Here is a 13,725-nt window from a genome sequence, read left to right as displayed (position 1 = left end):
CCGCCCCCCCCCCCCCCCCCCCCCCCCCCCCCCCCCCCCCCCCCCCCCCCCCCCCATTTTTTGTGTGAGCAAGTTTACCTCTTGCTCGAGAGATTCTGCTCTAGAAGTTCTGCTCTAGAAACTATTCGCCCTGGTAACTGCTGTGCAAGCAGACACTTGGACCGCTTAGAAGAGGGGGTACTTCCGCTTCAACTGCGCTGCCTTGTGCTAGTAGAGCTTGCTAGGGAAAGAGGGGAGCTTGGTCTCACGAACAATAACACAAGGCGAGAGCCCTAGGGGTAGGCAGTGAATGCTATTAGGGACAGGGGCGTGGAGACAGGAACATATGACCGGCCAACCATTGGTGCTCTAAACGTGGAGCATCGTGGATATGCCGTCTTGTGTCTGTCCTTAGTAGAATGAGCAGAAATCGATGCCTGTGAGTGGTTGTTAGGGACAATAGATGATAGGACCTGGCGTGCCTGACGACTAAGCAGTGACCCGCCTTCTTAATTCAGCTATGGGATATGTTTATTATCCTACGATTACTTAGGTACGCTTGTAGTACAGCATGTGGATTAGAGGCACTGCTTTAACATGGCTTGTCTTTATAAAGGTAGCTCATAAACAAACGATCCAGCTTTCACAGATGCTTTGGATACCTTAAGATCGTCTAGCAGCGGAACTATCAATGCTACTAGATTACAGGACGGTAATGTAAATATTACCTACGCAGGGATAGTACGAAGCATGAGGATGTAAGCACGACGTAAAACGCATCTCCGTTAAAGCTTAGAAAATTATCGATGTCTGGGCCAGGACCATTGATATAGCTGGGAGGGTTTCGTCCCAGGAATTTTAGTAGTCTAGGGATCTTGTACGGGGATTAAGCTGGAGATTAATGATTTAGTCATATCCGGTATATTTAATATCACAGAACTTAAATATTGGGAGAATTGTAAATTATCAGATAAATTGTAAGATCTTGTGAGTGCCAAATTTCCCCTAGGATCATCAGCTTGGATGAAATGTATTGTGCCAGAGCCCTCATTATTCTAGACCAGCAGGCATACACATGTTACGAGCAAACGTGTATTTTTTCTTTTTCTTTTTCTACATATTCTATCTACCTTGTAAAAGATGGCTGTTACTTAAAACCGTACAAATGAACTCTGGATCCGTCTTTACTGCGTGTTGTTGTGCTACTGGACCTCTTTTATGAGCCTTTAAGAGGTAGACGAGCACGCATGCTACCGGTTGCGTAAAGGAATAAACTGGCATATAATATGTATGATCAGACATATCCAAGTGCCAGATATATGAGTGTGTAGCAGTGTGTTTAGGCATATTTATACTTGTAAAGCCTCCCTGTAAGCTTTGAGGCTACAGAAGATATTGTTTATTGCATACAAATAGGAAGCTGGATAACTACAACCTACATTGATAGATGCGTTAAGATTTTAGATGAGAAATTTAAAATAAAGGATAATTGGCATGTGTAGCCATGGGCTTCCATAAGCTAGGCTAGAGTTCCTTGCGAAATAACAATGTTATTTTCACATCTTCTAAGACCATGTTGTGATAAGATGATCTTGGCTGTGTTAATGTAATTGCTGTAGGTTTAGTATTGAAGTATGTGAATTTAAAGACTTGAAATTTATTTTCTTGGGAACCTCAATGGTTGCTCTATAATTATTTGGCCGTATTTTATTTCCTATTACTTCCCATCATTCCTTTTTGCATGGTAAACTGATTATTTAAATATGTTACTGATCTGGATCCTGAGCACTAAATAATATTATATATAGCAGTTATTTTAATCAATCTCTTTTAATTAATGCTTAAAATGTAAGGATATCAAGTAAGTCAAAGCATCCTTACGGGGGCCACCCTAGTAGAGACTACCTTAAATTTTTAAACCTTCAAAATAAATATCTTAATTTTAATTTAATGTTATTTAATTAAATTAAATTTAATTAATTTATAATTTATTATATTTTAATAATAATATAGTTTTTTATTATTAATTTAATTAATAAGGTTTTATTTTCCAAATTAATATTAAAATTATTAATTATAATTATATTATTTGATTTTTAAACTTTTAATTATTCTTTTTTTTTTATAATAATTTTAATATTTATAAATATTAAATTTAAATTAGGTAATATTTTATGCCGTTTTTACGGTTTTGTATTTATTAATATCTTTTTTAAATATTTAACGCAGGTCTTTATTATGATTAATTTTATAATAATTTTATTAAAGGTTTTATTAATTTTATTAAATAAAAGTCTTATTACAGATTTAATAAATATTATATTGATTTTAAATAGTTTTTTAGTTAAAATATTAATATCTTATAAATTTAAAGGCGTTATTAAAAGGATTAAGGTTATATTTTTAATAAAATTAAATTTTTTTAAGTTAAAAATAAAATTTAGAAAAATTGGGATAATATTAAAAACTTTTTAAAATATAAATTAGTAATTTAATAACTTATTTTAATTTTTAAAATAAATTTCTATAATTTTTTAATTAATTAGTATATTATATTTGGTTAAATGTTTTTTTATATTATTTAATAAGTTATAATAAATTTCTTTTTATTAGAATTAAAGATATAATATAATTGGTATATTTTAATAAGTTTATAATAATGATGGTCGTGTGACACTGACATAAAGGCACCTTACTAATGATAAGGTGCCCTTATCGTAGATAAGGGAGGAAGAGATAAGATACCCGACTTTACTGGATAAAGGGGTCGGGTATCCATTATTATTGGAATATAAGAACATGCTATACTTAGCTAGCCTCAGATAGATTCTTCCCTCCTTAGACACTCATTATACACCAGTCTCAACACTATTGTTTATTGTTACCTTGTTTATTGCTTTTACCATACGTACGTACCTACCAACAGTTATATAATATATAAAGCGTAATTATTTAAAAGCGATTACGGCGTCGTTTTTAACTTTAATATATTAATATATATAAGGAATTTAAAATTTAATTTAAGTTTTTTTTTAAATGTTTTAAATTTAAAATTACGAAAATTATTTAATTTATTTAAATCTTAATCGGGAATAACGACGAAAGCGGGAACTTTATTAAAAGGTTAATTATTAATAATATTAATTTTAAATAATTAGTTTTTTTTTAAATAATATAAGAAATAATTAAGGTTTTATAAAAGTTTTATTTAAAGGTATTAAATGTATATATATATATTAAAAACGAATATAATTAATTATTTAAACCGTATTAAAATTTTATTTTAAAATTATATAATAATTTAAATATATAATTTAAAATATATATAATATTTTAAAAAATCATTTAAATATATACGTATTAAAACATAAAATTTAAAATGATTATATAAAAGTTATAACATTATTTATAAAGGTATTTAAAAATTAAAAAGTTTAAATAATTAATTAATTTATTATATTTATTAAGATTAAATATTTAAAATTAATTATTATTAAAGATTTTTAAAAGTAGTTTTATATATTAACATTAGTTTTAAAATTTATATTAATGGATTAAATAATTATTTAAAATATTATTTTTTATAAAAAAATATATAATAAAACTTTAATATTTTAAAAGGTAATTATAACGTTATAAAAATATATATAAATTTTTAAAAACGTTAAAAAAAATAGTTAAAAGTATTTTCGAGTTAATTTATAACATTGATAAAAATGAAAATATTAATTAAAAAAGTGAATTTAATTGTTAAAAAAAATTATTATAGTTTATAAAAACCTTTAAAAAATAATAAAGTAATTTTAATAAATATAAAAAAATTAATATTAATTTAAATTAATTTTATAAATATTAAAATTATAATTATAATGTTATATATAAAGTTTATTAAAATTTTTATAATATTAAAAATTATTTTTATATATTTAAAAATAAAAGGCTTAAATATTTTAAGTTTAAAAAAGTAAATGTTATTTTAATAAAGTTAATTTTAAAAATTAATTCCGATTTAATAATTAAAATAAAAATTTTAAAAAAGGAAATAAAAATTTAAGAAATAAAAAATAAAAATAATTAATTAAATAAATATATAATTATTACGGAAAAAGGTGTAGTTTTTATAATATTAACTTATATTATTATTTTTAATATTATTTAATATTTATTAAAAAATTTAATAATATTAAATTTAAAAATTATTATTTATATATTTAATAAAATGTTTTAATTTATTAATTTTAAAATAATATTGAACTGGTGCTGGTGTATCAGGTGACCTTGACCTTGATCATGTGATCATATTCTTAGTATAAGTACCATTTATGGTCGCACACACCCATTTTACATAGTATCATCCACTTTTAATACAAGTCATTCCTTTCTTTCATCATTTTCATCATCTAAAAAGTCCTTGATATCAGGTTTAATAAGGCTTGATCCAAGGCTAAGACGTTTAAGTCTTGTTTAATATTATTAAATAATTATATTATAATAAATAATAATAAAGTTAAAATTATAAATTATAATAAAATAAATATTTATATTTAATATTTAAAAAGATTTATTAAAATAAAGTTAATAAATATAATTTTATATTTTTAAAATAATTACGAAAATAAAGTTATTAATAAAATATACGTAATAATTTTATTTATTTAAAATAATTAAATAATATTATTATGGTTAAATTTATTAATTATTATAATTAATTTATATTTAAAAATATCTTTTATAAGGTTTTAAAAGTTATTTTTTATATATATTATAACGTTTTAAATTTAAAGTTTATAAAAACTTTAAATATTATAATTATTTTTTATTAATATTTAAAATTAAAGTATTTAAAGTTTTAAGTTTTAAAACATTTAATTAATATTAATAAAAAAGTAAAAATTAAAGGATTTATAACGGTTAAATGCGAAGTATACGGTATATTTAAAATAAAATATTAAATAAAATATATATTACGTTATATTAATAAATTTTTTAATATAAAATTAATTTTTAATTATTATTTAATAAAAATAAATAATTATAAAATTATAAATTTTATATTAATTATTAATAAGTAAATTAATATAATTTTTAATTATTATTTATATAATTAAAAATTAAAAATAATAATTACGGTGTTAAATTAACTGTGTATTACGTAATAATATAAAAGGGAATGTAAATAACGATCGTGTTTTAATTGGTTGTTATAAAGTAAAAGAAAAGGGGTTCCCCCGAGTGGGGAAAGATATTATTAAATTAATTAACCATGTTAAGTGATTTAAAAATCTTTAATCTTATGTAAAATAGCGGTATTGAACTGGTGTGGTGCTACATCGCCAAGAGCAAGGGTATTATTATGTAATCTTAAGTTATAAGCCATATAAAAGTCTAATATTCGTTGTATTCTTCTAATTAAATAACTACGATTATTATTATTTAATTATACATTTAATATAGACACATTTGTTATTTTCTTATATTTACAGCTTATGGTCCTATTTTGCGTATTTATCTTATATATTCTATCCAATTAATAGATCCTTATAGTTCTTCTAGAGTATAGTGCTATTATCAGTTGTTTAAGGCCTTTCACGAGGATCTAGACGTTGAAGTGATATGCCATACTCTGTAAGAGATACTAACTCCTGTTCAATAAGATAAATATGTAAAATAGGGCCATAAACTGTAAATATGGGAAAATAACAAATATATTTATATTGAATATATAACTGAATAGTGATAATCGTAGCTATTTAATCAAAAGAATATAACGAATATTAGACCTTTATATGGCCTATGACTTAAGATTACATAATAATACCCTTGCTTTTGACAATATAACACCATACCAGTTCATTATATTTTAATATGCATATATTTAAGTAATTTTTTAAGATTTTATACGTATTTTAAATTATATATTTAAATTGTTATATAATTTTAAAATAAAGTTTTAATACGGTTTAAATAATTAATTATTTTAATTTAATTAATTTTTTTATTAATTATATTTATTTTTAATGTATATATATACGTTTAATTCTTTTAAATAAAATTTTTATAAGGTTTTAATTATTTTTTATATCGTTTAAAAAGGAAAAAATTAATTATTTAAAGTTAATATTATTAACGGTTAATTTTTTAATAAAATTCCCGCTTTTATTATTACTCCCGATTAAAATTTAAATAAATTAAATAGTTTTTTATAATTTTAAATTTAAGATATTTAAAGAAAAGGTTTAAATTAAATCTTAAATTTCTTATATATATTAATATTATTAAAGTTTATTTATTTTTAAAATTAATAATTTTAAATAAATAATATAAACGTTTTATTTTATATATTTTAATTATTAAAATATTTAAGTTTAAGATTTAATAATAATATAGTAAATTTTATAATAAAATAATAAGTAAATAATAATTTATTTAAAATTTATTTTAACGCGTACGTATTATATTATATAATATTAATTAAAATTTTATCTTTAAAGCTTATATAATTTAAATATATAAAATTTTTAATTATTACATAATTAATACATATTAAATAAGTATTATATAAGGTTTAATTTATTATATTTTTAATAATTTAATTAATTGAAATAAAATTGTAGAAACGTATATTACACCGCTATTTTACATGAGGCTAGGGATTTTCAGGTTACCTAACATGGCTGACTAATCTGACAGGTATTTTTTCAAGCGTGGCACCGGTAGGTATTTTGGCCAGGGCCTATATGTGCCTTAGGTACCTATGTAAGCACATAACACCTGAGGCATTATTTTGTATACCTAGCCCAATCCTGCTTCAGTTAGATACTAATCATGTTCCATTGTCGGCTTCCGTCGCTGCAAGTATTCCTTAATATTCGTGCTTTTGTACCAGCCCCTACCCGAATACTATTGCGCTGTTCTGCATCTTGTGACACGACATTTCGAGCAATGGATATACCATAGTTGGTTGCTTCTGAGCTATCCCAGTCTCGCTCGTCTTGCCCGCTTTGCCCGTCAACAACATAAGGCTCTGGACCAAATTGTTCGTCGGCAGCATCATTCATGCCACAACTAGCTGAAAAGATTACCTTAGCACATTGAATAATGTCCCTCTGTTTCTCCAGTAAGTAATTGTGTGTGTGTGCCGAGATTTTGCTGGCCTTATCCCAGTCTGCGAGCGTAACGTCTTCGAGACCTCGATCCACATTGAACCGATAATACCGGCCCGTATTTTTATACCTCTCGTCTAGCCTATCCGCCACTTTCTTAGATGCTGTTGAGATGGACTTCAGAGCCTTTAGTATCGACGTCCGTGTGTCTTTGATGGTGGCAACCGAGCCGAGACCTGTGCCAATACTAAGAACATACATTTGACGGTCTCCGGGAAATTGCTTCTGAGCTTCCTCCATGAGAACCTCGCACGGGTTGTTATAACCGAAGGCGGCATCGATGAACTCAATATTATCTCGACCACACCGAATAGATTTAAAGAAGGTTGATGCTGCCGAAGTTGCGCGAGCCACTTCCCAGATCGTGCAGTCCCGAAACCCGCTTGTGTTGTCGTATGTTTTGAAGAGGGTAGGTCTCGCATCAACATTCTCCTTAGTTATTGCCAGCACCGCACTATATAGGACCTGTCAGCCCAAGTCGAAGAGATTCATCCATAAAAAGGCGTACGTCTTTACACAAGCATCATTCCGGAAAAGAACATCATCATGGGAGCAAGCCCCCCGAGTGACACACGCTTCATCTTTACATTGAGCTTTCACAACTGCCTCTATAGCCCTCTCGAGAGCTTTGGCAGAATAAATCCCAGTAGGAGGTAGAGGCAGATGTATTAAGCGCCGCTTAGGTGTAAAGGCTTCCTTCGCCAGACTTTTATAAGCGTTAATACAGTCCTCAACTGTCATACCAAGTCGTCCAAGCATTATTGCAATGATTCTATTGCCAAAGTCAGTACAAGTCTGCCTTTAATATTGAGTCATACTACCCTCCTGTGCTTGTTCCTCCAATAAGGTCAAAATATTCGCACGGCCTGGGAACTTGTTGTAAATTATAGATTCGGCGGATGTTTTCCATTACTTCCTGAAGTATCAGGATGCTTGACAGCCCACGGATTCCACCTCCATCTAGTATTGTAAGCTCGATAAATATCCAGGTACTTTGGTACATCATAGTGCGAATATGGAACTCTTACCAAGCGATAAGATTCTCAAAGGAGACGCCATAATCTATATTGAATCAGATAGGTATCCCTTAGGCATAGATGCCTTGTATTAGAAAATCCAGGGTGGTGTATAAGATAAAGCTTCTTCTTAAATCATGGTAAGGCTCATTAGGCTTCAATCCTGCTGGGCGCATCTGCAAATATCAGGTTTCTTACATGTTGTATCAGGCTATTGTGCCAATCTTGGGGACGAACAGGAGGAGAGACAATATGCCCTTTTAATGCAATACCACCGCACTGCCTCTATATAATAAGCGATTGGGTCTAGGAGGTCAATAGATTGGGTGGGTAACTTTTTTAGCATTCAAGATGACTAATTCGACTCCTGGCCACAAATACATGGGCTAAATAGGGGGGGTAGAGTCGTCCTCTATTCTATACGAACACTCAAGAGTATAAGTTGGGGCTAGTCAAGCGTAATCCACGACAGTAAAATAATTAATGGGTTTAAACAACTTGATAATTCGAGTATACACCTCGTCTCAATGCGGGTATATATTATGCTTTGGGATCTTAAGAGGTATAGTGTTACATCTATGCGCGCATTATGATGTTTAACACATCATAGTTTGCACGATATCTAGGTACCTATCTATATCAATTGCTTGATCTAAAAATGAATTATGTTATAAAATTAATATAGAACACAAGCTAGAAGAGTCATCATGAAATCGTAATATAAAACATTTCAACATCTCTTATATTGATATAATTGAAGGTTAAGATATTGTGATCTAACTAGTTAACATCGAACACGGCCCGTAGAGCACGCTTTTCACACGCTATATCTCTGGTATTGGTGTAGGAAGGACCAGGTATAAGGTAATAATTAGGTAAGGATTAGGTGTACACCAATAAGCGTACGGCAAAGGAAAGGGAACACACGGTACTGAAATGAGGCTATCACGATCTGTTGTTGCTTGTTGTTTGAGTTGTGTGTGTGTGGGTTAGCCTAAAAGGTAAACCCTTTTAGGCTTAGCCCCACGCACGTGGTGGCACGTGACTAGCTTACATAATTGGCTATTCCCCATATTCCAACAATTGGATTATACACGAGTACCTGATCAAAAGATAAAAATAAAATAAACACTCAGCTTAAGAATATCAATAAGGGGTATATGGTTGGTGTTTATTAATAAAGTATAAGAACAAATAAAAAGAGTCTCACACATGATATAAAACTGACTCTTTTATCCTAGAAATAACACAATATCTCCTATTATTGCTGAATTAAAAAATGTATATTAAGGAAAATGAAGTTGCACAATCATCAAATGATACTTGATCTTTGAGAAACTACAATTCTATCCGAAGCACCGATAACTTTCGTAAGGTCCTTATGTTTTCCCAAAGGTGTTTACAATATTACTATATTAGGTACCTGTTATGTAGGTATTTATCTTAACTTGTGGCTAGGTTAGAGTCTTTGGATGGGCAATAAGCTTGTCTTGAACATTTATCCCCGCAACCTATCATCTGTATTAGGAATAAGGGTAATATCGAAAAATCCACCATACGGCATATATTATAAGGAGCTGAATGGCTTGTTTCTCAGTTATGGCTACTTAGGACTTTTGATCTTAGTGAACTTCCCAAGGATTAAAATCCTATTGATGACGTCGGCCTCCCAGGCGGCTTATGCAGCAGCCCTAATACCCTCAATGTCCACTACATAGCAACAAGTCCTACTAACCAGACACTATCCCCATTCCCAGGTCTTACCGCTTTATAAGCCCCTGGTCAATAATAGGGTATGATCTGCCGCCAATCCCAGTTACGCTGCTCTGGCTGGGAACGGTAACTTCAACATTCTGCTAGTAAAAATGTGTGTCTATCTACTGTGCTGATCGGCAAGCGTTCGTGCGCTTGTAAATGAACATGCAGTACGCTTAACCGTCTGAAATACTATCATGTATTTCTATATCCCAAAAGCAAATACGTAGAAGATGGGAGTAAGGTAGGTTATGACAAAATTACCAGAGGAACTACAAGAGGGTACCCTAGTATCTTACAAAAGTAGAAAGCGAGTTAATGTATTACCAAGACGGCCAAGTGAGGTGGCATATGCTTGATTCGCGTTCAGATGCATGCATTAGAGTTACATGCAGAGACTCCAACTTTAATATAAGCTCCAAGTAAGTTACTTACTATTCTATACAGACCGGTGAGATCTTCAACTGTATAATAATCCTTACTGCTAGTTGTAGGAAGTAAGGTAATAATGAGGCTCTATTGTACCATGAGCAATGGCGGTCCTTTAGTCCTTGAGAGAAACAACAATACACACTTTTATAATACAGACAAGTTCACAATACTGAATATATTACGTAGGTTAGGCAATATAATTGGCTTTGTTAGTTAGCCTGACTCGGTAACTCGTCTGGGTCTCAAATTTCCGACTCGGGACAAGTCGACAGAACGCCAATTAAGCTTTCTTTAGTTGATTGGCTGCACTAGTCAAAACCTGGATGGCCTTTTTTTGGACAATTTCCGAATGGGCTTTACAGTAGCTTTACCCGGAGTTGACTGCCGAGGAGACCGGTAGTACGTAGTGCGACCCTAATGTATTTAAACGCTGTCTAGGTGCGTAATGACTTAAATACTACCGTGTCTAAGGGTGAGAGAGATATGGAGGCGAGGCGAATTACCGGCAGAGCGAAGCGCGTTTAGGATGTCACCTTAGCGGGTTGACGCCGAAATGTTGGGGTAAGACGCAGTAAAGAAGATTACAAGGTCTAATAAAATATTGGTGGTGATGTTGTTAATAATAGAGCGGGAAGGTAGACTTTGGAAAAAGGGGCATAGCTTAAGAGTACCTAATGCATAGGTAATATACAATATACACATGTATACTGCATATTATACACCTTATTTCAAAGGGTAAATATGGACATACTATGTAAACGCCTCGATTTCAGTGGTGACACGAGGCGGACAGAGCGGGGAATCCCATTTCGTTGATGCCGTAAAACTTGCGTCATTGCAGAAGGCACGGATTCTTAACTGCCAACTGCACAAACAAAAAGAGGAGAATTTAAGAATCTCACTACTTTAGGTACCTACCCAGGTAATGCACACGTGTAGGAATATAAGAAGCGACAGGAATAGAAATTCTATCTGTTGTACAAAAGCTGAAGATAAAATAGGAAACTATGCATGCGAAGATCGTATAGTTATAGTACCAATGGAAAGAATTGTACGTGCCGGCTCGAGCTTTTGTTTATGTAGTATGTAGGCTTTTGATAACACGGGATCTCCATGTACGTGATAAGTCAACCCACGATCTTGGATCTGGGCAGTGGAACAATCACGAAAGAACTAAGATAACGAAATGTTACAACGGGCTTCTAGGTTGAATGTGTATACGAAGGTACGTATTATCAAAGTTGGGAAAGCCAGGGGGAGAGTGTTCGGGAGGAGGTAAGACGCGAATAGAAAAAAAAAAAAGGGAAAAAGGAAAAAGGAAAAAGGAAAAAGAAATACAGTTTGCCAAGAGCCAGCTTACACTGGGCGTGGTACTTGGAGGGAGTGACGTAATTTGTTGCGAATTTCCCGCCCTGACCACCTTTTCCACACTTCCTTTTATTTTTTTCTAGCTTATCCTTGAGACGCTAAGACATAACTGTCTGACCGTTATCCTCGAAATTCTACGCGAAGGCGGAAAGAAAACGTGGATAGAAAAAGAAGGTTAAACATAGTAATTTGAACTTGTAAGTCGCGTTCGCGGATTAAATATTTCCAAACAGATGAACTAAAAAAAAAAAAAAAAAAAAAAAAAAACTTGACCTAATAACTTCTACATCAGCTAGACAGTTAATCTTTCATTTCGTCTTCCATGTACGTATACGACATTATTTTTTTTCTCCCGCGGAGCCTCCCTCGAATGCTGCTTTCCAATTTGCCAGACGCGAATGGGGCACGTATGAGAAAGGTAAAATACGACCAGGGCATTGCATTTCGGCCGGGATATTTGATTTGAAGAAAGGCTGGAGAACAGCCATTCTTTTTTTTTTTTTCGCCACCCCCCAAAACGTTCTGGTATGGGTAGGATATGTAGGTGTGGATGGCCTGCCGCATTTCAACTAGCGTAATTGGAGAGTCAAGTATTCGAAGGTAGACTACGTAGGAGATACATATGTAACGTATGGAGGGACGGGACGACTCGAGACTTGTCTTTCTCCCTTAGTATCGAAATTCGAGCCTCCCATTATTAAGACATCCTTTTAAGGTCTCTCCCGCTTGTCCTTGGCTTTTATTCTATCTATGTTATCGAATTTATCGAATTTTTGTTGGCCCTTGATCGCGATCTCACAAATCTGCTTTGTAATTCAAGTCTTGAAATCTTCATCCTTAACTCCATGCCCATCACCTTGCGCCAAGAAGTTTGCTTCGAATATATCCTTACAATTTGAACCAATTGCGCATGCCCATACGCATGCCCAACATGTATTATATGTACTATTATATGTACTATGACAAGTACCTACAGATTTAAAACTGTTATCTACCACCTATTAACACTCTGTTCGTTTTTCAAAGTAAATAACTTTTCTGGTGTAAACTTTAGCAAACAGGGAAATATTAAAGATAACATTTAGAACTGATGACGATGTCATTTTATAATTATGTTGTATTGTTTCTATTTAAAAGAGTAATACAACTATTAGTCTGGAGTTTTATGTACGCAAAAACAACCTGAGCATGGGGAAGAGAAGAGAAAAAATATGGCCAATTTGCTTTTCTGTTAATAAACGGTATACGGTATGCCACCTGTACCTATCTCGTATGTTTTCCTTAACATCCAGACGTCCAGACGTCCAATCCAAAGTCAGGTCGTTGTGATTCGGGCTGGGGTCCGTCGGGTCAAAGAGGCAAAATGGAGTGGTTTGCCCCGTTTAGTAAACAGTAACCGGACGAATCACCGTCTTCTCTTCAGTATTTTCAGTATCGTACGTATTTCGTACCACAATTGGTTTAATTTTGACTTAACTGCCTGACTGCTTGAATAATACGTGTTTTAGTGCTGGCTTCTACATACATACATACATAAATTATATACTAGCAGGCTTATGTGCAGGCTACCCAAACAGACCTAAACACCTAGGTTAAGTGCATGTATGTAATAAACCTAGCAGGCCTAGCAGAATCAGAATGCTAAACCAACATTAACAACATGAGCGAGAGCGACAGGGAACTGCAGGGAATAAGTTAGCGTGGCCGCACTGTACGGGGTACTTGGGGATCTTCGATCACGCCTTCCACACGACCATTGGACGATCAATCCATGTCTAGTGCGGGCCTTGTCCACCTTCGGCTCCAAGCATTTTTCGGGGGGCTTTTACGTCTGCTGTGCTTGCCTTTTCTCCCAAAAACCACCCCTTATGTCACTTCTTCCCTCATGACCTCATCGCCAACATCTCCTCGACACACCTGCAACTTATCACTTCGAACTATCTGCGTCAATACCAATATACACACTCAAAACACAGCACAACAGCAACAACGGGCCCCCCCTTGTAGTAATA

The 13,725-nt window shown here is 32.2% G+C and overlaps 2 protein-coding genes across 2 annotated transcripts; one reads left to right on the top strand and one right to left on the bottom strand.

The window, feature by feature from the left end:
- Positions 1-6,555: 6,555 nt before the first annotated feature.
- On the bottom strand, positions 6,556-8,734 carry F4813DRAFT_357707 (FabD/lysophospholipase-like protein). The gene is made up of 4 exons (XM_049243149.1): positions 8,171-8,734; positions 7,964-8,102; positions 7,651-7,914; positions 6,556-7,596 (listed from the first exon to the last, which is right to left on the bottom strand). The coding sequence occupies exons 1-4, from the start codon at positions 8,199-8,201 to the stop codon at positions 6,792-6,794; spliced, it is 1,239 nt and encodes a 412-aa protein (XP_049100160.1). The 5' UTR covers positions 8,202-8,734; the 3' UTR covers positions 6,556-6,791.
- A 3,582-nt stretch (positions 8,735-12,316) lies between these two features.
- On the top strand, positions 12,317-12,987 carry F4813DRAFT_357703 (uncharacterized protein). Its single transcript, XM_049243148.1, has one exon. It carries the CDS (start codon positions 12,464-12,466, stop codon positions 12,674-12,676), a length of 213 nt encoding a protein of 70 aa, XP_049100159.1. The 5' UTR covers positions 12,317-12,463; the 3' UTR covers positions 12,677-12,987.
- Positions 12,988-13,725: the final 738 nt, after the last annotated feature.

The sequence above is a fragment of the Daldinia decipiens genome, assembly GCF_022478715.1.
Source record: "Daldinia decipiens strain CBS 113046 unplaced genomic scaffold F4813scaffold_14, whole genome shotgun sequence".
NCBI lineage: Eukaryota > Fungi > Ascomycota > Sordariomycetes > Xylariales > Hypoxylaceae > Daldinia > Daldinia decipiens.
Note: the sequence above shows the minus strand (reverse complement) of the source record. Positions and strands in the feature narration are given on the sequence as shown.